The sequence below is a fragment of the Hermetia illucens genome, chromosome 3 (assembly GCF_905115235.1).
Source record: "Hermetia illucens chromosome 3, iHerIll2.2.curated.20191125, whole genome shotgun sequence".
Classification (NCBI taxonomy): Eukaryota; Metazoa; Arthropoda; class Insecta; order Diptera; family Stratiomyidae; genus Hermetia; species Hermetia illucens.
In genome coordinates this window covers 85,760,030-85,785,485 of record NC_051851.1, presented here as the reverse complement: position 1 = coordinate 85,785,485, position 25,456 = coordinate 85,760,030, and the positions used below count along the sequence as shown (strand labels likewise).

The 25,456-nt window shown below is 43.2% G+C and overlaps 1 protein-coding gene across 4 annotated transcripts in view; it reads left to right on the top strand.

Annotated features, from left to right (window-relative positions):
* The window catches only part of LOC119650737 (nucleolysin TIAR-like), a 360,280-nt gene that overhangs the window by 305,252 nt on the left and 29,572 nt on the right, over nucleotides 1-25,456 (top strand). For all 4 annotated transcript variants that reach the window (XM_038053800.1, XM_038053801.1, XM_038053799.1 and 1 more), the window contains 2 exons: nucleotides 6,000-6,087; nucleotides 12,992-13,067. In XM_038053800.1, the coding sequence (XP_037909728.1) occupies nucleotides 6,000-6,087; nucleotides 12,992-13,067 (164 nt within the window). The remainder of the gene's footprint in view (nucleotides 1-5,999; nucleotides 6,088-12,991; nucleotides 13,068-25,456) is intronic.

Genomic DNA, 25,456 nt, shown 5'->3' with positions numbered 1-25,456 from the left:
CATGCAACTGGGCGAGAAAAAAATCTCCTTCAAGCTACCATTTCAAATCCATCTACATCTACTACATCAGGTATGTTCCTGACCAGAGGAGCGGGTCAGGAAAATACTTGACGCACTCATATGTGATCCGAACTTTACCATTTTTATTCCACTTAATCGGCCAATGCATGCATATGTACATGTCTGTACATCCTCATCAATAGATTAATTACGTCAGGTGTGGTCTGAGCATGATTAGCGTCTTCGGTCAAACCTATTACCAATCGAAAGGCATCAATCGAAGAACTGATACTTGATTAGCTGCGAGTACAAAGACACGCTGTCGGTGATGGTAATTCCCAAATATATGGTTGTTTTCGCATATTTCAGGCGTCTACAAGGTGGCCCAAAATAAATCACCCTATTGGAAGATGTAATATGTAATAACAAATCGCCGCCATAAATTCGCTGACGCGCTTGACGGTCACCTCGCAGAGTTATTTATCGTAGTCCGCCAAATTTGCATCTTGGCACCGATGTTCCCTTGTCCGGAGGAGGTGGAGAAGTTCAATCGACTATGACGTCTTTCTCAAAAACCTCGATTGCGCTGATGATATGTGTTTGCTCTCTCAAGGGGTCATGGATCTTGGCCAATTGGCATTTGGAATGGCAGATAGATATCTTCAGTCCAAATAAACGGCAACAAAACCAGAACCTCAGTCTGGTGGGTGACCGTACACTCCCTGTTTGCATTAATGGGCACAGCTTCGAAAGCGTCGTTAAGTTGGCACTGGTTTCTGCCAACAGTGGTATCGGATCATATGTTGAAATGCAGTTATCTCAACACCTTCATAAAATTGGGACTGTTCTGTGCCAATGTTCTTTCTGTGCTGCTATATGGGGGTACACATGGACCCCTACTGTAAGATCCAATCCTTCATCAGCATTTGTCTGTGTCATCAGAGTATATTGGCCGGATATTATTACAAACGGAGAACTAGGTCTGCGTGCAGGCCTGGCACTCGTATGCAATCGGAAAGCAGAAGTGGCAGTGGTCAGAGGTGCGTCAATTGCATTGCTTGCTACGCCATGCAGTGGAATCTACTCTCCCAAGATGGAGGACACGTGGATCACCTCAAAGGTAACATACTTGACGCAGTATAGTAGGGAGAGAATGTAGAGAACTCAGAAAGTTGTGGGGTGCTGAAAGTCATTTCAGATAACCACTAACGATAAAATAGTGCGATAGTGCGTAAGTGTGGTTGACGGGTTATACCCCAACAAGGGGTAAATGAGAACCATATATGTAAGTATATTTGTAAGGCAAACATAATTAGAAAACGAAATAATTGTGTATATTCTTTTATGAAACATTTCGTCTGTGATTTTGGTACGCCCACTGCGCGATGGTTGCTACGTTTGGTCACTCGACTTGAATAGACCGATACAAGGGCTTGTACAGTTAAAGATGCGGAACTGCTCATTTTGGCCAGAATATCTTTTCTGTGTCTCAAGATTGCGGAGCGGACGACGTGTGTCATAATTAGACCTTTCACGATCGTATGTTCCTTTAAAATGGCAGAGAGTCTATCAGTTATTGCCAGTTCCATGCTAAACTCGTTTAACACATGCCCGTAACATCGTGAGTCTTAACAATTTAGTGACCACTTTTTTGGTAAAACTCAGCTCATGAGTGACAAGCCCCATTTCATTCCTGTATCATTTATGACGAGGGCTTACTTCCGGTCAAAATCACTGCACGGTCTGCATTATTGAAGTCAAACATTTCCTGGTGACTGATGAAAATGTCAAAACAAGTCGGGAAACCGGAAGCTAGACGCTTCAGGTATGAAAGCTATTATGTATTTCTTTTATAAAGAGATTTGGGTGTGTATTTCTTAGTATGTAGGACGTAATATATGCATATGTGAAAATGTGAAAATATCCACTTTCAAGTGATATTGACATTCATAGTCTTGAATTTGCACAGAAGCGACAGCTTTGACGTAGTATAACTTTGTTAGTAATAGTGAGATTTTCACCAAATTTGGCAGGATCATGTTCTATGCTGTAGCCTACATTTCGTGATTCTAGGGTGAGATTAAGGGGGGTTTTCCTGTCAATTACTAAAAATTATAGTAATGTACAATTATTAACTTTATTTGAACAGGTATTGATATGGAGGGTATTTTGGGGCCTAAGCACCATATAGTGGCAGCCCTCTGTTTTTTTTCAGATTTTTCGGTTGAGTAATTTCTGAGAATGGGTTTGTTAAAAAGATGATCACTTTCAACCCCCCACTCCCCACCTTTCAAGCAAATGTCAAAACTAAGGCCGGCTTCGAAAAGTACTAAACACCCGTCTCCGAGAAAACTGCGTGTGTCGGATATGCAGACAGATAGACAGTCAACCGATTTTACTAAGGTTTTTTACACAAAACCTTAAAAAGGGACCAAAGAATAATTAATAATTTTGGCCGTCACTTAACTAATATTATGTCCGCATAGCTGAGTGGTTAGAGCGCAAGGCTGTCGTACGGAAGGTCGCGGTTCAAATCTCACTGGTGGCAGTGGAATTTGTATCGTAATTTGACGTCGGATACCAGTCGACTCAGCTATGAATGAGTACCTGAGTCAAATCAGGGTAATAATCTCGGGCGAGCGCAATGCTGACGACATTGCCTCCTAGTGTACCGTTACGGTCTTGAATGAAGTGCTCTAACACACTTCAAGGCCCTGATCCAACATGGATTGTTGGGCTAACGATTATTATTTTCCGAGTTATCACAATCTCGGCAGATGCCGGATTTTACCTAATACTAGCACTAAGTGCCAAGCATTTAGGCTCGGACGATCCTACCTACTTAAAAACTAAAGGGGCATTGGTGGTGGTGGCCGGTGGTAGGTCAGTGGGAGAATCCGTCGAGTACACCCCGCAACATCGAGCACGTATGCAGAATGGTGTACTTCTGCATGGTTTGAACCAGACTGTGCGAAAGTCCCAGGACATCAAGGGAAGCCGTGAGGGATTTAGGTACAATACCTGTAGCTGATAATATTATGGGAACTACAACCATCCGCTCGAGACGCCAAATTTCTTTGATTTCTCGAGCCAATGGCTCATAGTTCACCTTCTTCTCCACGTATTTCCGTTCAATGTTGCTATTATGGGGTATAGCAACATCAATAATATACGCGGAGCGACCCGTCTTGTCATTTCAAAAGCCTTGGCATAATCGATATAGCAACTGAAGAGGTTTCTTTGGCCTCTAGTTGATTGTCCTACAACCACCGAGTCGATAATGAGTTGCTCTTTGCAATCCTTTGACCCAACTCGCCTTGCGTGCCAACCGACTGTGTACGCTGGTAAATTTCTTATACCAGAAATTCTGCACCCGATCCAGACCTGGGCCCCACTAGTTCTTCAAAATGTTTATGGCTCGATGAACTTCCTCTTCGGTAACATCCGCAAAATTCACGCCAGGTGTATTGGCATGGCGGGTGCCTTCGGCGGTGATCCACTCAGCATGCTGGTTGGATAACCCCCAAAGTCCACCCCAATACTCTTTCGCTTCCGTCACCGAGAACTGTATTGTCTGGGCGCTCTGTTGGGATTCGTTGAGAGATCTGAAAAAGCGCCGCTGTTTCCTCGCGTATGTTCCATTCTGGACACGTCTGGAATAACTTTCGCCATGCCGTCGTAACCGACTGCATATGACAGAAAGTTTCTGTTTTAGTGTGTCCAGAATTTCAACAACGGCATTGTCAGTGCTGATCTGAATCAGTCTAGCAATGTTATTATTATTATTATTATTACTTAACTAATATCGTCTTCAATACATTATATACAAAAATCTAAATATGAATAAAAATATTTGGAAAAACGCATCTCATTTTCATTCCTTCGAAAGATCTAGTCGAAGAACATTAGGTCACTTATGTCAGAGCACCTGTCTATGACTAACAGTGCAATCCAATAGATATCTTAGATCTTAGAAAAGGAAGGCAACTTCACTGCTCCGAATCTACTCTTCCAGAGTGGGTCGCTCCGTAAACACAAGGGCAGAACGGTAGAAGAAGGGTGTGCTACTTTTCAGGAAGACTTGCAGCGCATTTCGGAAAACCGGTTATGAGATGTTGGATTTCCAGATAGCTGAGTGGTTAAAACACAAGGCTGTCATACGGGAGGTTGCGGTTCAAATCTGATGGGTGGCAGTGGAATTTGTGATTTGACGTCGGATACCAGTCGATTCAGCTGTGAATGAGTACCTGAGTCAAATCAGGGTAATAATCTCGGGCGAGTGCAATGCTGACCGCATTGTCTCCTACAATATCCTGCAGTGTACCCTTACTGTCTTGAATGAAGTGCTCTAACACACTTCAAGGCCCTGATCCAATATCGATTGTTGCGCCAACGATTATAATTATTATTGGATTTTTAGAGGTGATCTGTGAGAAGGACTTATGAGAATTTGATATATGAATTTCGTCATAGATTCTAAATAATCCCCTTCAGAGCGGGTAGATCCTTAGTTGCCTTTTTAGGTTTGCTGTAAGTGACTGTGTAGCAGTTTGCAATTGTGTCCGATTTTGTGCAAATACATAAGCACCACTGCAAAATCTGTTAGTTCTAAAACTGCATACCTACTCAACTGGGAACTTAAACTAATGATGCCAAACTCTTTATTCGCACTCTTTTGGAGGAAAAGCAAATAAATCACATATTCATGTGGATCAGCATAGTGTCCCTGTTTCTGGGCAAGTTACATCTCAGAAGAAATATCCCTAAATCAATGCTAAAATTAGTGGTCTTTAATACACTCTGAACACGTTCGAATATCCTTACGTATATCGTTGGTACTAGCAACAATAACAACAATAACAAATCATAAACCAGAGGGAAGCCAGTCGTAGAAGAAACTAGTTATATGGGAAAGTCTCATTTTGCTAACATGATGCATTATATTTCTTTTAATCACACACTCCACACTTGGTTGTATTTTCCCGCACACGCGTTATATCCTGTAAGTTAGGCACGTTTCAGTTTATATCCCTCGAGCATTTTATTTCCGCTAAAGCTCATGTAATTTACTGAACTCATAGGCGACAATGTGCCTTTTTGCTAGGACTCCCATGATGGCCATTTGAAATTGTGTTTCTCGAATAACTTCTGCGATGACTACAGCAACGACAGCGACGATGACGACGGCGATATGATGATATTCTCCAAATGCGAAAGAGAATGTATGTCAAGCCCGCCAATGGGATAGCCCCCCACCCAAAGTCGTTGAATGTACTCAGTCTCTTTGAAATCTGGAGCTGGTCTGTGGATATAAAAACGACAGAAAAAAGGTTTAACAATATACTCCTCACTAAAAATTATGGTTGCTGGCGACAAGTGTATACACACATACCCTTGGTAGAACACACTTACCAGACCTACTAACCTAGGTCATAAAATCTAGACAAAGATAGAAAAGAAAATTGTAGTTGTGGCGTAAGCAAAGTGAGAAACGTCGGCTTTGGGGTTGCTTTTTCTTTCAGCGATGGACTGCAATGGTACAGGATTTAATGAGTTTTCTAGAAATTGATTTGAATGAATCTGGAAGTATTGAGAAAACTATCCAGCTCCCGCCGTTCAAAAACTATACTGAAGATGCAGTTTATGCAGTTCCAACCCTCAGGTTTTTTTGTCGCTATGCGAAGCTTTCCTCAAATTAAATCTACTTATGCAATAATTCCACATATTCCACAAAATTTCATAGCAGGGTGTGAAGTCTCGTGTTGCAAACCACTATTCTCGGTATCTGATTTTCTGATCTACAATAGTAACTATGATATATTGTACATCTTATGTGTGGTAGGTACTAAAATAGTGAAGTCATGAATATATTCTAGGAATAATCTAGCATTTGTTTCGTTTCCCTGCCCAAATGTTCTGCTATATCGATTTCGTCGACTACTATATGTATGAAAAAGGAAAAGTCAATACAGTTGCTTCCATTTTTTATCTATTTTCAGAACATTTTCACATTTTTGTTGGCGACTTGAGTTCGGAAATTGAAACACAACAGCTGAAAGATGCTTTTGCACCATTTGGAGAAATATCGTAAGTAGAAAATTTGCATACAATGTTTTGTTCTTAATTCCCAGTAAAAGTTACCTTGTTGAAAAAAATCAGGATGTTTCCTTTTTTGAACTAAAAGGGTATTTCGCAAATATCACATTGATGAAGTACGTTATTTTCCAAATTGAATATTAGGCGCATTCAAAACGGAAATGCAATGAGGCTCTCACGGCCATAGATTCTTCAATATATTGTCCACTGTCCTGGAGGCTGACTCCTCTCCTTAAAAATGAGACCGATTCGAAGTTGTTGAAAACTCTTGACGCAGGAGCATACCTTGCGAAAAATGCTGATCCAATCTCCAGCCAAGTGTGAAATCCAGGCCATCATCTGCTACCTCGTTGTGGTGGATTGACATTTTTAATAAAATTAAAGTAGAACTATTTATTATGATGCAGTTGCGAAGAGTACAAGTTTGTAAAAGTGGTGTCGCCGTACTTCCTTGAAAATCAGAGGCTGGCGAGCTTGTGGAAGATCGAGAATGCGGTTCATAACGATCGTAGATTGCCGTTGAATGAACTTTCTGCGATGACTTGGCAAATCTCCAGGTCTTTATTACAAAAAACAATCACAGAATCCTACAGATATAGGAAACAGGATAGGTCTCAAAACAGATGACAGGGCAAAACTAGTTGAATGATTATAGACCTTCAAAGAGGCGTTGAAGCGTTACAAACGCGAAAGGGATGGTTTTCTCTGCCCCTTTTCTATTGGAAATCAAAAGTCTGTTGCGCACTACACATTTTAAAACAAAAGACAACCTCAATATTAGCATCGCACCTTTTCACCCTCTGCCGAAATATTCAAAACTATAATTTCAACCAAAAAATCGTCTCATCCGTGTTTTGGGTGTTTATGCCTAGAGGGCATAGTTTGGAATAAATATCTGACTCAAGGGACGCCACTCGACGCCGCAAGATACTCTGATACCCCATGAGAGTTAAAAAGGATGATTCAGGAAAAAAGCAAGTATCAGAGGCATAGAGAGGGAAGGAGGGGGAATGGAAAAACAGAATTCATTCCAAAAGAGAGTATAAAGGATCCTTTTCACGTTAAATTGTTTAGATCAGTTTGTCTGACATCCTTTGTGCTGAAAACAGTCGAGAAGGTACTACATTACCATAACTAAGAAGCGCATTGGACTGCATGGCATGGGAGTTAAAAATGAAACAGATGTCAAATGTTGGGGGGATTACATCACACCAAAAACCATTCGACGCCATGGTTCAAGGGGTAGAGCGTCAATCCCTTAATCTCTCTGCTATGGTTTCGAATTTCAGCCGCCATGGGAGCCTGCATTTGTCTTGCTGTTGTGAGCTTATCACATGCACATCGTTAAGTGTAATGATTGCGAAACTGAAGCATAGTCTGACTGTGCACGGTTGATAGCGCTTTGTCAAACGCCCGCTACCTGTTGACTTTGCTTCATCACATTTTCACTTGTTCCACTGAACTTACGATGTTTTTCTCTTAAATTGATCCGAGTTTTACAAAAACAAGAATGTGTTGCTACCAGGCCATTGACATTATGGAGTAGACAAAGGAGGAGACTAAACATTAGATTAAAATTAAGTTAATATTGAGCAGATATAATCAGTGTAGTCGAGGTGTTTGAAAAAGAAATGTTTGGCCAAATGATGTCCTTCACGTTTCCCGCGCAAGGCAGCATGGAGAACGTAAACCATAACGAAGAGAAATAATATCAGCGATACCATGCTGCCCCGGCGGATTCTGCTTTTCATTTCAAATGCATCTGAAACTTTTTTCGATGCAGCATAGGACGCATGTCACACTGCCACAGCTACTAGCTTCTCCGGAATGCCGCTCCTGCATACAGCATTCCAGATATAGTCCCGATTCACAACATCTATGAAGTGCATATGCTGCTCCACAATGGTGTGATCAACACAGGGTCCAGACCAGAAGCTAACCTGTTCTCCGTCAATCAAGCCTTCGCGGTGTTCTTTGATATGTACAAGTTTATCTTAGCTTTTATCGTTGTGCCAGCAGGAAGGGCGAAAATACCTTTCCAATTGTCTACTCCATCAAGGAGTGAACAGAAAATTCTAGCAGATGATTAGCAGATCCATTGCAGGGAGGAAATAGGGGTGCTCCCCAAAAATACTACGTTGAGTATATACACCTCGTTACGGCATCTTATGAAGCGGTCATCTGGGCAGACAGAAAAAACCTTGGCACAACAAGCAAGGAGTTACACGAATTTAAAAGACTAGCTTGTGTGTATTTTAGTGCAACAATGAGCTCCTTCTGGGATTAACATCTCGTCATGTTCAGAGATACAGCTACAGGAGGGTAATCTGCAGACGTCTATTAAGGCACCTAGGTCCAATTTGGTGAACCGTAAACTGAAATGGAAATGCCTTTATAACAAATAAATTAAATACCTCTGGTTCGCATAATAAGGACTGAATCTGCGTGCCCCGCACCATATGGGGTTAGAAGAAGCTCAGGAGCAAAAAGGCTCTTCAATGTACTAGAATCCTTCTGTTGAAAAGGAATGATTAAAATAGCTTTATTAAGCGAACTTACCAGAAATGCCGTTAAGTGTCGATAGGGAAATATGAACAAAAGGGTTAGCAGGATTGTTTAAACCACACAAAGAAGAGACTTAGCATCATAGTGTGCACCCACGTTTCATGAGACGCTAGACGACTACCTGAGGAAGCTAAAAATATCTGCGGATGCTGTGGGGAAAGCTTCGAAATATGAATACGTAGGTGGCAAGCATTTAGGCTCGGACGATCGTAGCTACTTAAAAACTAAAGGGGCACTGGTGGTGGTGGCCGGTGGTAGGTCAGTGGGAGAATTCGCACTCCCCACAACATCGAGCACGTATGCAGAATGGTGTACTTCTGCATGGTTTGAACCAGACTGTGCGAAAGTCCCAGGACATCAAGGGAAGCCGTAAGGGATTTAGGTACAATACCTGTAGCTGATAATATTATGGGAACTACAACCACCCGCTCGAGACGCCAAATTTCTTTGATTTCCCGAGCCAATGGCTCATAGTTCACCTTCTTCTCCACGTATTTCCGTTCAATGTTGCTATTATGGGGGATAGCAACATCAATAATATAGCGACCCGTCTTGTCAACTAACAGTACGTCAGGCTTGTTATGTGCAGTATGGCGATTAGTCAGAACTTGCCGGTCCCAATACATGCTGCAAGCAGAACTATCTAGTACGGCTTGCGGCTCATATCAGTAAACCGGACATGTTCCCGCGATCAGCTCATGCTTGTATGCAAGGTTTTGATGGATAACCAGCATTACGCCTGGTGATGTATTGCACCGGTGCCATAACAGTACAGTCAGAAATGAGATGGTCCAACGTATCTATCGCCGAACCACACATTCAGCACTGGCGTTCTCCACCCGTTCTTTCATGATGAGCTTTTTATAAGCTCGGTTGGCGACCATGCCGTCCTGAATGGCACACATGAACCCCTCCGTCTCAGGAAAGAGGTCCCCAGCACACAGCCATCTGTTCAGCAGATGCAATTCACGTGTTTACCGTGCATTGCCTTCGACTTCCATTCATCGATCCGCTCTTGGTCCGACTTCACCCCACTCAGAGGATTGAAAGATCGATCCTTCAAGTTAAGTGGAGTCAGTCCACAGTCTTGTTACAGACAGCCGCATGCAAGGGACTCGCCTGCTCTTTACTGTAAAAATAAGCACGCAGCGAGTCGACTTGGCGATGATGTTGTGCCGCCACGTCAACCACGCCCCTACCTCCGATGTCACGAGGCAGGTTCATCCGCTCGACGGCAGACTTTGGATGATGCATTCGGAATTTGGATACAGTTGTACGTATCCACCGTTGGACGTTTTCCAGAGCGGTCTTCGTCCACGGCAATATTCCGAATGCATAAGCCAGTGAAGGGACAGCGAATACATTCAACGCACTTATTTTATTCTACCCCGAGACTTGCGATTTCAGCACCAGCTTTACTCGTCGCGGGAATTCGGACAGCAGTGCATCTTTCAGATCACAAACTCGAGCATGGGTTCCTTGTACAATTCCTAGGTACTTGTAAAAGTCTGTCTCGGTCATAGCTTCGATGTGGAGGTCACCAATGCTACGTCCGGCATGCGGCTCGTGATGACTTTTGTGGATGGCTTGGATTCGACGCTTGTCCAATCCTATCGAAAGCCTTGGCATAATCGATGTGGCAACTATAGAGGTTTCTTTAGCTTCTAGTTGCTTGTCCTACAACTACCAAGTTGATAATGAGTTGCTCTTTACAACCCCTTGACCCAACTCGGCAGCCCTTCTGCTCCTCGGACAAAATGTTGTTGGTATCGAGATGCGCATTGACCCTTCCACTAATAATAGACGTTATGAATTTGTAGAGGGTTGATAAGCAAGTAATCGGTCTTGTGTCTGCGGGCTCCTGCACCGTGTCCTTCTTAGGGATAAGATAGGTAATCCCCGAAGTGAGGAAAGGTGGAAATTCCTCCGGTCGACTCATGACGCTGGTAAATTTCTTATACCAGAAATTCTGCACCCGATCCAGACCTGGTCACCTCCAGTTCTTCGAGCTGTTTATGGATCGTCGAACTTCCTCTTCGGTAACATCCGTAAAATTCATGCCAGGCGTTTTGGCATGGCCGGTGCCTTCGGCGGTGGTATACTCAACATGCTCAGGATGCTGGGCAGCTAATCTCAAAGCCCACCCCAGTTTTCTTTCGCTTCCGCTAACGAAAACTGCACCGTCTGGATGCTCTGTTAGGATTCGTTGAGAGATCTGAAAAAGCTCCGCTGTTTCCTCGCGTATGTTGCATTCTGGACACATTTGAAGCAACTTTCGCCATACCGTCGTAAGCGACTGTATATGGCAGAAAGTTTCTGCTTTAGTGTGTCCAGAATTTCAACTAGGGGTGTGTCACTGGGGATGGCATAGTTTGTGTAAACTCTCTCGACTTTATTTCTCACCCGTCTGCTGGCATTGTCAGTGCCGATCTGAATCAGTCTAGCAATGTCCTGCCGTAATGGGTCCCGCCAACGTTCCAGACGAATTTTACATGGCGGATCTCTTTGGTCACTCAAACCAATAACACGAAAGCGAATCTTCTGACCGTACATAAATGATTGTATTTGCAGTAGTGACATACCAGCACGCAGCCGAGATGCAATCTCATCATTGATTTGAGATAGAATTCTCGGAGTTGCTGGAGATGCATAGAACCTGGAATTAACTGGTTTATGCAAAGGATCCATTTCCGAGAATACACGAGAATCTATACACTCTCTTTGGAATTCAACCCGAACCTCATACGAGACGTGAACCGGAAGGTGACGAAGAGTGCTCCGGTGAGACTGAAACTGCTGTCTGCAATGCGACGTGGTGTTGTTGATGTCTCGTGTCTGCCCCCATTGACAGCACCTTGTGTCGCTTTCCGCGATGACTTCAAGTCGAATCCGCTCCCTGATGAATGGCGGAATTGTGTTGCTGCGAGTAATAAAGCAGTACTGGTCTGCGACTTGCTGTACAGTCATTTGCGCGAATTGCGGGAAACGCTTGATGATTCTCTGGTCGACAAGGAGCGGAAAACATTATACATACTCCCGCCGTAGCAGAGATTGTGGCGAAACCGCTCCAGCAGGCGGAGTAATGCTCCTGGTCACTGCCAGATGCGGTGCAAAGTTCCTTCATTTCCCTCACCTACCCCTTGAGACGCTACGGTGGTGTACAGGCTGAAGCCATCCATCCCCGGGATCGGACCAGCTACGCCGGAATTTTGATTATCCAGATTATTCAGAAACTAATGTATTTGATTTCTTAAGGAATCGGAGGGTTTTCTATATTGTGACCGGTAACTAAAGCGGATCCAATGTGATTCCGCAAAAGTAAAGTGATTGGGTTGCATGATAATGCACAACCATTGAAACTCCAAAACTCAACTCCTTGCCGTAGTGCTCATGCTTTTTCACAAAATCAATAAACTCCAAAGCATGTGAACGATAGGTGAGGCAACTGTTGCGAGTGCTGACAGCATTGTCTATCCATGTAAAATTAAAAATTCCATTTCTCATGCAAATCCTGAAACTGACTCGACCCAGGCAACTTGCACTCCACCCATTCCTGCAAAATAATTGCTCAGAGTTTTAAGTCGCTAAACATACAATCGCGAACTCTATTAATTAAGTACATACATAGATATTTGAGAAAGTTAGGAGCAATCCTGGAAAGTTTCCTTCTTGAATGTTGGTATAAAATTACGTATGTACGCCTATTTTTCTAATGTTGTTCTTGAAGCAGTTCGCAGACATTTTGCAATTATGATATAGTGACTCCTCGACGTTCAAGGAGAAAGTTGTATTTGGGTCAATTGTGTGTGGGTAAACATTCAAGTGAATTTTTCAGTGTGACGTTGAAAGATCCACCCAAAGTGTCTTGCCAGTGACGAAGACTTAAAGACTGATGTAATTAACGTTAATGGCTTCGTAGCCTGACTCCCATGCGCCAAGCTTCACATGAGTAAAATTTTGACTGGGCTTTTGTAGAAGGAAGACCTTTTTAATTAGTGCTGCATTTGACTTGACATTTTGTAAATGTTCATTTTATTGGGGATGTGTACATGCAGAGTGCTCCAACACATGTGGTATATATCCTTCGGATGAATATTACTAGGAAGGAACTGTATGTCGACCACGACAGTTGATAGGAGCGCATCTTCAATCTGATGGGTTCCGACTGAATATACTATTACATGTTTTGGTTAAAATTTTTAGCCTTTGCTTGAAAAATGTGACCCACTGTTGGCACATGTTAACATTACCAGTAATTCATATCAATTGATTAAATTAACTTTATGTTACCCGCATCTATTTAATTATAAATTTATTTTAATGTTTTCAGAGACTGCCGTGTAGTTCGTGATCCACAAACGCTAAAATCAAAGGGATATGGATTTGTTTCATTCGTTAAAAAGACAGTAAGTTGTTTTACTTCTTTGCGTATATTAAATTGAAAATAGACAGCAACTTTTCAAAAACAAAGTTGAGCTTTCGTTTTCTGAAAGTCAAACCGAAGCATGTACATATATTATTTTTATGGACATAAGGAAAGCTGGACTAGACCCAGGATCTCCTCTGCAAATTTTCTATAAAACTATTAATAAATATGAATGAGTCCAAGATTAAACCATAGGTTTTTGAACCACATAGGCAGCCCGTAGTACACTGCATTGTCACACCTTTGATATAGGCTGTAGATTAGTGCTGACGAGAATTTACCTAAATTTCCTAAACACTTAACCTGCATAATCAGGAGTGGTTGGAGTGGCTATTCGGAGGGATGTGGAGAATTGGCCCGGAAGTAAATGGCACCTCTGTTTAAAACTTTTCAAAACAATCTTTCATGGAATCTTAATGCACACTTACCAGTATTCGTGCTTTACCTCCTAAGAAACGTTCTGGTTTTTCCGTCTGCCACAATGCTATATAGACGGGGGTGATGTCAAATAAAAATACACTCTCATTGCTATCTTTTTCTGTTTGGAGCAGAGGCACTCCGATGTATGTATGTCGGCAACGCGAGCCGAATGATCACTTTACTGATTAGCGCCTAACTTTTGCAGATAGACTGCATCTTTAAAAGGATTAACCCCAGTGTTCACGTACCCTAAGGGTGTGGGATTTTTCCCACTAAAACTACCTCTCGCTAAACCACGACTGGGGTTCCCCTGACCCTATAATCAACCCCTGCACCTTGCTTGGCTCCGAATAATTTCTTTATGGCAGATACGCCTTGCCTTTATGACAGTGACGCCTTTTCAATCATTTCGTCAGACTTGCGATATCTGTCAATCGTTGAATTCGTTAATTCTCATAAGTACGTAACCGCTGGCTATTGTGCTAGTTAGTTAGTTAGTTTAGTTAAATGGGGGGAGCCGCAGCTCCGAGCACTCAGGCCATTATTAGGCCCATTGTACTATCCCCGTAAGTTGCCTATTCAATGGCTTCCCGCCTACGGTGTTCGCAGGCTTTAGCGAATCTGAGAACATTCTCAAGAGGCAGAGAGTGTGCAGATTCTTCATTGAAGAAAACCTTGCCAAGGTGTCTTCGTCTGAGATCTGAGCATGCCGGGCAGCTGCATAAAAAGTGCAGGGCAGTTTCCTCCTCCTCCTCACATTGGCTGCACACAGCCGAAGCCACTACCCCAATCTTTTCCATATGGTAGTTTAAGGAGCAGTGTCCCGTCAAAAGCCCTACTAGGGTTTTCATGTCCCACTTCTTAAGGGACAACAAAAATGCTGCTCTAGTGGCCCTAGGCTCCTTCACAAGGATTTTCGCTTGCCGGCAAGAGTCCAAATTTCTCCACTCGGTTGCGTGAATCCTTGCAATTTCACCTTTCAGAGTAGACTTGACAGTAGATGGTCGGATTCCAAGAGCTGGTTCTGGGCCCACCATTGTGGATCCAGACCCTCGGCGAGCCAGTCTATCAGCCCCCTCATTACCGGCGATGTTAGAGTGCCCCGGCACCCACATTAGGAATGTTTCGTTCAGTCGGCCAAGTTTCAGCAGCACCTGATGACAACTCCACACCAACTGGCTTGATATGTTGTTGCCATCTAGTGCTGATAATGCCGCCCGACTGTCGGAACAGATTCGAATGGTGCGACCCCTCCATTTTTGTCGCAGACATTCTTCTGCTGCCAATGAAATGGCATATATCTCCGCCTGGAATATGGTCGTCATTTTTCCGAGGGGTCGGGCCAGTTCTATAATCGGATTCTCCGAGAACACGCCTGCACCCGATCCATCCTCCGTGACTGACCTGTCGGTGAAGATTATTAGGTCTGTAATCTGAAAAGACTCATGGCCACTTATCGACCATTCTTCTCTTTCGGTGATTACGACAGTGTATGTCTTTTCAAAGACGAATCTGGAAACCATATGATCGATCGGCATCAGGGCTACCGGATGTTTTTCAAGGAATTTCCATATAAACGCATGCCCGTTGGATTGGCCGCCTTTCCACGCCCCAATGGTATCGAGCCTATATGCGTCGTTGGCTGCTTTCCGTTTCACCTCCAAGTGGATGCGGGGTAAATTTAGGATGGTTTCAAGTGCCGCAGTCGGCGTAGTACTCATTGCTCCAGTAATACTTAGGCAACCAAGTCTCTGAATCTGCGTTAGCAGCTTCCTGCTGTTAGCAAAGTTCAGTCTTGGCCACCAGACGATGCATGCATACATCAAAATGGGTTTTATTATGGATGTATACATCCAATATATCCGTTTAGGTGAAAGTCCCCAGGTCTTACCTATCGCATTCCTACAGCACCAGAGCAATCTGCAGGATTTCTGGTATTGTTCCTGGATATGATGCTTCCACGTTAACTTGGAGTCGAAATGTACTCCTAAGTACTTGACTGTTTGTGCCAGCTGGATTTCCGCCCTTGCTAAGGTGGGTAGCGTATAGCTGCCCCACCTGACGTTCTTAGTGAACATAGCTAGTCCAGTCTTTCTAGCGTTCACCGTGAGTCCATTGCGGAGGCACCAGCTGTGGATTACATGCAGAGTTGCACCCAAGCGGTCACATACTGTGTCCGCAAACTTGCCGGCAATTATTACGGCTAGGTTGTCCGCAAATGCTTGCGCGAAGACTTTTTTGTCCTCCAGGAGCCACAGCAGGGTATCCATCACCAAGAGCCATAACAGTGGAGAGAGAACCCCTCCCTGTGGGCAGCCCCTGAGACATCCTGCTTCAATAGACTTCTGGCCGACCGATATGTGGATTTTTCTCCACTCTAGCATGTGAAGGATCCAACTGATTAGCAGCGGTTCGATTCCATGCTGTCTTGCCGCATCACAAATTGCCGCAAATGAGGCATAATTGAAGGCACCTTCGATGTCCATGAATGCGCCTAAAGCGTATTCTTTATCGCACATCGCCTTTTCAATTTTTACCGTAAGTTCATGGAGTGCTGTCTCCGTGGATTTGCCTTTCTGGTAGGTGTGTTGCCTATGGTGAAGTGGCCATTTAGGAATGTGTGTATCCCTAATGAACCGATCTACTAATCTTTCTAGTCCTTTTAGCAGAAAGGACGTTATGCTGATCGGTCGAAAGCTTTTTGCGTCTGTGTAGGTGGGTTTTCCTGGTTTGGGAATGAACAACACCTTCACATCCCGCCATCTAATTGGAATATAAGCGTGTGCTAGGCATGCCCGATATATATTCCGAATGTGTCGACCCAGGGCATCTATTCCTTCTATTACTAGCGCAGGAATGATGCCATCCGGACCTGCAGACTTATATCTGTGGAACGAGTTAAATGCCCATTTCACTCGCTCCAGTGATGCTACTTTGCATGCCAGATTCCAATCTCTCGGTTGAGGGCTGTATGCACCTGTTGGCCCCGAGATTAGATTTTGGATGCTGCCTGGGAAGTGTACTTCAAGCAAATGATTTGCCGTTTCTTCATCGCTTTCTGTGTACTTCCCATTCTGTAAACGTAAGTAACCCAGTTTCTGGCTACGTTCTTTGACCAGAATCCGCTTCAGCTTTGAGGTTGCCTCAAGAGAGTTAGTCTCTTCGCAAAAGCGTCTCAAAGATGATCGTTTGGCCGATCTTATGCTCTTCTTTAGAGCCTTCTGTGCCTCTTTATAGCGATTCCAGCTAGTGCTTGATTCGCCCTTCAGAGCACGATTAAGGAGCATCCTTGTCGTTCTCCTCTGTTTTGCCAAATCCGAGTTCCACCATGGTGTTTTACCCTTCTTTGGCATCCTGAGTGGACAGCTTTCTTCAAAAGCTTCTCTCATGCTAGTTGTGATCATCTGGGTTGTCTTCTCAATTCCAGCAATGGATTTGATGCGCCTCCCAGGGATCGTGACTCGGGCGTTCAATTCTGTTTGATACATTACCCAATCTGCCTTCCTCGGATTCCGAAATGGGGTGGGTGGAGGTAGATCCATGCCCATAACGAAATCAATGCGTCTGTGATCCGAGAGTGTGACATCGTTTGATACTCTCCACTCTCCGATCAGAGCTGCGATGTCAGGAGATGCCACGGTGATGTCGATGACCTCTCGCCTGACCACGTTGAAGAAAGTGGGCTCATTACCCACATTTAGGATCTGCAAATCGGTTCCTACTAGATACTCCAGTAGTCTCGATCCTCTTGCATTGATGTTCGAACTTGCCCAGCATATGTGGTGAGCGTTGACATCACATCCTGCTATTACCCCCATGCCTCTACTTTTGGCATATTGGATAGCTCTGATGAATGTTCCACTGGGAACGTCTTCTGCGTCGTAGGGGAAGTATGCAGAGCACCATAGTATCTCTTTATCTCCCTGTTGACTTTTTATGGTTAGCTTAGCCGATGTGGTGTCTCCATCACATAGATCGTTAACCAGGTTAGCCTGGAAGTCTTTGGAGACTACCATGCAGGTGCGTGGTCGATCGCTTCCATTGGCATACAATAGGTCAGCATGTTGGAAGTTTAGGCCCCTGACTGCCCCACCAACAACCCACGGTTCTTGTATGAGGTATATAAATGTCTTGCAGCTATTGATCCGACGACTGATAAGTGCAGTCGCCGCTTTACAATGCTGCAAATTTACTTGGGAGATGTGGCACCTCATTTATGTTTCAGATGTAGATGCCGGGGGCTGCATGTCCCCTTCAATGGTTTTAGGAGCCGACACTTGTAACGTGACGGTCCCCAGCCCATAGTAGAGCCGGCAACCCGATTTTTCCCGAACTTTCTTAACATCAGGTTCGGGAACGCCGATAGTGAGAAAAGTTCCCGGCCTATCGGTTCTCTCTCCTGTTTTGCTGCCTAGCAGCAACCAGGTGGAAGTGTTAAGGTTGTTCTGTACACCAAGTTGTTCCAGAACCCCAACACCATTTCGCTCTTCTTCTGGAAGCCAGAGAAAGCACTTTTTGATCGATGGCAGCTCAGAGACCCTTTTCAAGGTTAGTCGCGCACCCTCCCACACATCGTTAAGGGAGGAGCAGTACTGCCTGAGCCACTCGTTCGTGTCTTCGTCGGCAAAGTTCAGCCGTAACATTTTACGGTATACACCTACCGACTCAAAGCAAAGCTTAATGCCTTGCGCGGACGCAGTCCTTACAGCTAGGAGGAGTTTCCTTCTAAGCTGTTCGCACTGCTCAGTATCGTAGCCGGATGGATTAGAGTCGTCATATAGGACCCATCCATCGGCTTCGATAGCCTTGGCTCCAAATGAAGGCCTAGCCGTTGCCGCCGAGCCCTCTTTGCCGCCTTTTGTGTCGAAGAGTTAGGATCGTCCGAGGACCGCTGGCGCTTCGGTTTCCCCTTAGCCGCAGGTGCCCCGAACGCTCCTTTCCCCTCAACCTTGGCACAGCTCTTTGGGTGTGCGTTGCCCGGAGGCGGTTTGCCCGAAGGCGGTTTGCCCGAAGGCGGTTTGCCCGGAGGCAGTTTGCCCGAAGGCAGTTTGCCCGGAGGCTGTTTGCCCGAAGGCGGTTTGCCCGAAGGCAGTTTGCTGTCCGTGGACAGGTGCTTACCCATGGGCAAGACTTTAGCCTCAGCAGGTGGCGCCGATTGGAGTCTGGGGTCAGGAGTACTGACAGAAGGGGCCTGCATCGGCTCATCCGTTAAGGACTGGGTCCCAATTGAATTGGTTCCCACTTGAATAAGTGGGGAATCTGAGTCTAGACTCAGGTTCTCCATCGATGAGCTCAGGGTTGCCCCTTCACTCGGGGTTGGATCGTCACGATCGAAGTTTAATTGTGTTTGCTTAGTAGGTTTGTGTTTTTGTTTTTTTTTGTTTTTTCATAGTTGGCTGCCATGGCCTCAATTTTTCCGGGGAAAGTAAGTCGATATCAGCAGAGCCCCTTTTTGCCGAGACAAGGCTAGTTGAAACTGGGGGTCGCCTGGTACCCAGAGTTCACCGTTTACGGCCACATCTTAACCCCTGTGACCATTCAGCCCTCGGCACGGTAGTCACACCTTGGCTTGGGGTTTTGATTACCGCTTGGCTTCAGGTGTCACCTCCCGTTTCCTGGAGGATCTTCCTTACTGAGCTCCCTCACCACGTCAAGGTAGGTAATCGTCGAGGGAGGGCTATTGTGCTAAGTACCTGTATTCGCTGGTGCCCATGCAGATCCCTATTTTCAATATTCTAAAAAGCAACTACTATGCTTCTTTGTTTTGGAAACTTTTCTGAAGAAATGATATTGGTTAAAATTGCTTTTAAATGATAAATAAGGTTCACTGGTTAGACCTTATAGTATCCTATAAAGATACTTGAACTCCACCAAAGACAGTCCTAAGTTCGTTTCAGAAACGAGGAGGGACACAGCAGTGTGAGTGGCTTTGTAAAGCCAAAATGTCCCATAAAATTGATGGGGACCTATTGGTAGTATTTTCTATTACTCTGTTGTATCTTTATCTGAGACTGAGATAGTGACTTCCTGTTAGGCGGGGATTAATAATCACTGAAAGTACTCGTATTCCTTGCTTTTCTTAAAAGATGACTAAAAGGGATACAAGTGTGTGAGGTACTAAAGATTTTGAAACTTTTTACTTTGGAAACGTAATCTAAGCCTCGGATAAAGGTGGACTCAGCGGTAGTGAGTTTGCGCGTTCATATCAGAACACGAGTTGGCTTACGTACGCTCCTCGGCAACGGTATCGAAGGTCCCCAGATTGAACGTTGTCTCCAACTTGAATGAGAATTCCAATGGTGGGCTTCACGAGAGTATTTCTCTCCCTCTTACCGCGTTGCACTATTGTGCTTCGAACAGCCTGGCCTGGTGGTTTCTTTGTAGGCAGGGTAGCTGAATGCGTTTGCGCAGAGAGTGTTAGACTCTCACAACAATGCAGCACCGAACTACCAACTACAAATAAACACCTTCCTGTCACCAGAGCACTAGCTCAGAAACGTTTAATGCAGTACTTTGGGTCCATCGCGTTCCTCCGGGTAAGGAAACTTTTAAGTCAAAAAATATCTTACAGCAGCGGCAGGGGGGAGAAGGAATGGAGTTGCTACTTTACAGAACTCTCCCACCAACGAAGATTCAAAGGCGAAGGAGACTTTCTATGATAAATTGAATGCAGTCGAGAAGCGGCTTCCTACAGGTGAATGTATGGATTTTCAACTTCCGCCGCCTTATCATTGTTAAGTTTCAAAGCACGAGCAATCAAATCGACTACATTGCGATCTATAGTAAATTTAGGAGTTGTTTCTGGACGCGCATGATAAGAGAGACGCTGATATCGGTTTCGAAAGAGATTATCATCTAATCGTGACTTATATTTACGTGTTGTGTCCGCTGCTTCTCGCAGATTTGGAGAGTAATGACCACATAAGTTCAACATCGATCGCTTTTATAATCCTATATAATACTTAGGCACTACTTAGGTCGTCGGCAACGTTCCCAAAATTTGGATGAGGATGTAAAGGATTGAAGGCTTTATTGATCGGTTTAAATGGTGGCGAGCATGGCATCGGTTCAATTGTTGGCGATACCGTGCGAAATGCTCGGAAGTTTACCGCAGGGTGTTATTATTGCGTTGGTCAGGTAGCGACGATTTCAAAGGCGTATACTGCATCATGACACGACTTTGGGGTGGCCGCAAATCTTTTGACGTACTTTAGGCGGTGTCATTCGTGATGATGACCGGCCAAAGAAGTCTAAGGAGGCATTCCGGAAAATTGATTAGCCATAATAATAGTGACTTATGATTACACAAAACATCACGTGCTCAACCCAGGTAAAAACCCAAAGGAATTTCATGTGCGCCAAGGTAGTATCTTGTATTCGATGTTATTTTCTCTTATTATGGGTAACGCTGTTACCTTTTTCCGGGGTCTGGGAGTTTCAATGGATCATGACATGTTTTTTCATACACTGCGATCACGCAGTGGGGAGTACGGGGTTGTAGACCTTGGCGAAATGCCTCTCTCGAGGGCGTTAGTCAATTTTCAATCTTGGGAACCCTCATTTCTGGCGACGGTTTTATTGAACTTGATGTAGCGTTAGATCTGCCTTTGCTATTCTATTTAGTCCAAAATATGCAAATGACTTTATTTCATTTCCAAAATCAAATTGATATTGTTCTGTGCTAATGTTTTTCCTGTGTTGCTATGCACATGGAAAGTGACTTGTACTGCTACTTGAAAGTTCCAAGCCTTCGTCAATCATTGTCAGCGACCTGTCAAACGCGGGTCTGATACAATTCCAAACAAAAATATTATCAGCGTATAGGCTAATTACCCGTAAATGCGTTAATGACAACGCCAAAGTAATAGTGTTACCGGCTACACCATGCATCCACTATCTTCAGCTGGTCGACGAGTGAGTTGCCCCAGGAACACATGGCGCAAAACAGTCCTAAAGGGAACTAAAATAAATTTCACTATATCGTCAACAATGCACGTAGGCATGGATGACGTGGTATCCCTCATTCAGAGGTAACTATATATGTATTATCATCCTTAAACACGTTTTCCAATATTTAATAGGACTTCTCGTTACACTTAAGTAAACAAAAACCTAGTTCATATCGTCAATATAATATATGCTTCAAGGAGTTGAGCCCAGCCAACTGCAAACCCTGTAGATTCTTTTAATTGAAAAAATGTCTGACATGAAAATAGGTGATTGGAGTACGAACGGTATCAAGGCGAGGAAATTACAGACCAAGTACTTTCTGCTTCAAAACAAAACTGACGTACTATTAATTGCGGAGTCCCATTTGAATCAAAAAGCAAATTAAACATCCGTGGTTGCTGCTTTTACGAAAATAAGGATTCATGCGGTAAATCTCGTATTGGTGCGAAAATACTCAGAAAATCTAGGATCAAACTCACCCTTTGAAGAATTAGTGCAAAGTCAATTTTCAAGTAATGTCCAGCATTCTGACTGAATTGATTGGTGAAATAGCAATATCTGCAGTATATTGTCGAGTAGTATCACGAAGAATTTAAACCGTGAAAAGCCAATTACTTTTCGGTGACAATAGAATCAACGTCTTAGGTACAATAAAGGCTGTGGCACGTTAGCGACCATCTGATACCATACCATACCATGACTAAATGGCTCAAATTTCGAAAGTATATTATCACCGAGTTAACAATCAAAACAGTACTCAGGACTGAAACCCGTCCAGCCTTTCAATGAGGCTTTGGCTCGCACAGCAAAGTATTCCGCCCTCAGCCAAAAACTAAGACAAGAACAGGCTAAATCACTCGAAGATCAAATAGTTTCTTCTTTCCAAGCGCTAGGTCAGGGGAGAAAGGAAACAAACGAAGATTCGAATTGTAGCAACAATAGTTAGCAATACCTACAAAAAAGCTAAAAGAAGATCTTCAAAATAATCCAGATTCAAATCTTCGAACAAATTTTATTCACTTGACGGCTTGTATCGCATCTGACTACTGAGGAAATGCTCACAACAATGTAAATATAACGTGTAACTGGACGAGATATTCTGAAACAGGTCTTTTCAGAATAACGTCTCGCCCAGTTACACGATATATTTACCATTATGTATGGTTATGATTGAGAAACAGTAGTTACCTCACGTCCAGCTCAAACAAATACATGAGTAACTGCACGCATAGCAGATAAATGTGCTACTTCGCCCTTATTACTGCTTCTAGGCCAGAAAATAATATTCCTGTCCTTTAAAAGGTATTTGAAAAAATACTGTTGACAGGTCTCCTTGGGAAAATGTACCACACTCAAGAATCTTTCAGTTCCCAAAATTAATTTTGAGTAAAATTACCACTATCTCCTAAGCGGGGAATAGTGCATCAACCTTACCTGTGCACCATACTGGTTGGTCCACTGAAGTGTTTTCCAGCTCTTTCCCAAGGAGCCTACACTTCTCTCACGTCAGTTGCTGTCATTTCCTAAATATGACTTACCAAGTGTCACTTATGCCTTATGTATAATTCACACGCCCATTGGTATTGATTGATCGACGCCTCAAGAGTTCTGCCAATAGTCGGCTTAACTAAGCAGCTTGGTTTTGGTGGTATTTATCTTCAGTTCAATTCTACTTACATCCTTGCCCAAAGCCAGTTCTATTTAATTAAGGTCCTAGCCTCTAACACCCTTCCTGTGCGAACGGCACTAATTCTAAATAATCGATTAGAGAATATTTATTTATTTATTTTTTAATTAACAGGACAAGGAAGGATTGGGTCAGAGAAATATGTGTTTATGCCCTTATGTATAAAGTTGTCGGCCACATCTGGGAAAGACGTCATAAGGTAGATTGATATCGGTGTCTGCTAAGATGAGTCGAATTAGTGCTGTGGTACGCCGCTTTGATATCACCAATTCCTATGAGTTTGACTGTAGAATCTAGTTGGCTCAGATTTTCAAAGCCAACCCATAACTTTACGAAGGAGTTAGTGCCACCCTACAACCTAGGAGTCTCTTTATAATCACCAAAGGCATAAGTCATGGAAACAGAATCTAGCAAAAATAAGAACGATTCCGGTACCATCTAAGTTCTTCCTAAATGAGTGGAGCATGGAATTTAGAATAGGATACCCGAATTTAGTGCGATAATTGAAAATGTCTTTGTGGAGCTGGCCTTTAGCTTTCTCGTCGAATTCAGCTTTTTTTGACCTTGGCTCGTCTTCGAAACGTCACTTGGATGATTGTTAATTTGTCTCCATGTCAAACTCCGAGACGTCTCAACATCTCCAGTAATTATGCGTTTGATGAATCTCAGGTCGTTATTCAATTCATCATTTCAATATTGTTTTTGCACGAAACTTAGGTCGTTTGGGACGAGCTGGGGTACGACAACGTCAAGATCACTAGCAATCTATATTAAATTTATATGACGATTTATATTTCGAGCACCATCTCTTTCACATTTTTTGGGTTTTCGTTGTTGCTTGGCGTGGATGGACATCTGGAACGAGATAAATCCTCTCATAGTTCTCAAAAGTACATGAAGACTGGCAAGGCCATTATTTTGTTCGGAATATGTGTTGACTGTCAACAACCGTGCGTGGATTTCCCCATCATAAGTATTATCAATTATGGTTTTCGACTCGAGGCAGGAGAAATGATTAGCGTTTTCCAAGCTGGATGCAGTCTCTTACATTTATTCCGTTAGACTGGCCAGTGTTATTGGATGTGGTTATTGTTATTGCTTTTCATGCTGGCACCATGTAACCAATGTCATCAACGGCATTCCAGATGAAACTAGCAATTTTGGAAATAATAAGTTAACGACTTTTCAAATTCACGTTTTTCCAAATCAAATTCAATATTTTCCAAATGCAATTAACCTTTTCCCAAATCAAATTAATGATTTTCTAAATGAAATTAACATTTTTTCAAATTAAAGATCGAATTATTTCATAATCTAAAAAAAACTGATTAGATCCTGCAAATTTGATTTTGAAAAATGTTACTTTTATTTTGATAATCGTGAATTCGATTTGGAAAAACCTTAATTTGGAATGTAAATGGGAAAGTCATTAATTTGATTTTGAAAATTGTTAATTTCATCTGGAAGGTCATAAAATTAAGGTGATAATGCCATAGTAGCTCTTCGCAATATACCAATATCGTCACCATAGGACAGCAGTTGGGTGAATTAGCTAAGGATAGAACCTCTTGCATATATAGCATTTCCACCCCAAACTAACAGGTTTCCAGATGAAACAACTTATTTTCCAAGTGAAAATTACGACTTTCCGCGCAAATTCACGTCTTTCCAAATCAAATTCACAACTTTCCAAATGAAATTAACATTTTTCTCAATCAGTAGCAAGCAAATTTACTCGATCAAATAATCGCTAAATCACTTAATTTCATATCTATATGTAGTTCTTTTTCGGTTTCGTAATAATTTGATCCTGTAAATTTGATTTTAATTTCCTTTCGAAAGTCGTGAATTGGGAAGATGTGAATTCCATGTGAAAAGCCGTTAATTTGATTTGAAAACTTTTTGTTTTCATCTGGTATGTCGCTAATCTGTTGGAATGCTATCCACCAGCATCACTGATCACTTTTTCTTAGCCATGTTGAAGACGATGCATGATTGGGCCTTCCTTCCTGGTCTTGGATCTCTGTTAATGGGAAAGGAGACCAAGAATTAGCAGCTTTTATCTGACTGACTTCGCACATTGTTCTGAGCTATGTGGAGTGAAATTTCTTCGGTACGGACCGACGGTGTTCTACGTATATGGGACTATCAAGCTTAACTGGATCATGGGGAAAAAATCTCTAAATTTGCTGCACTAGGGGATGCCGTTTTCTATGTACGGCACATATAATGCCTCCTATTTGTTGTTTTTGATATTTTGGCTGTTCAGTAACTCATCAAAATACTCAATATAGCTCCAAAATGCCCAAATG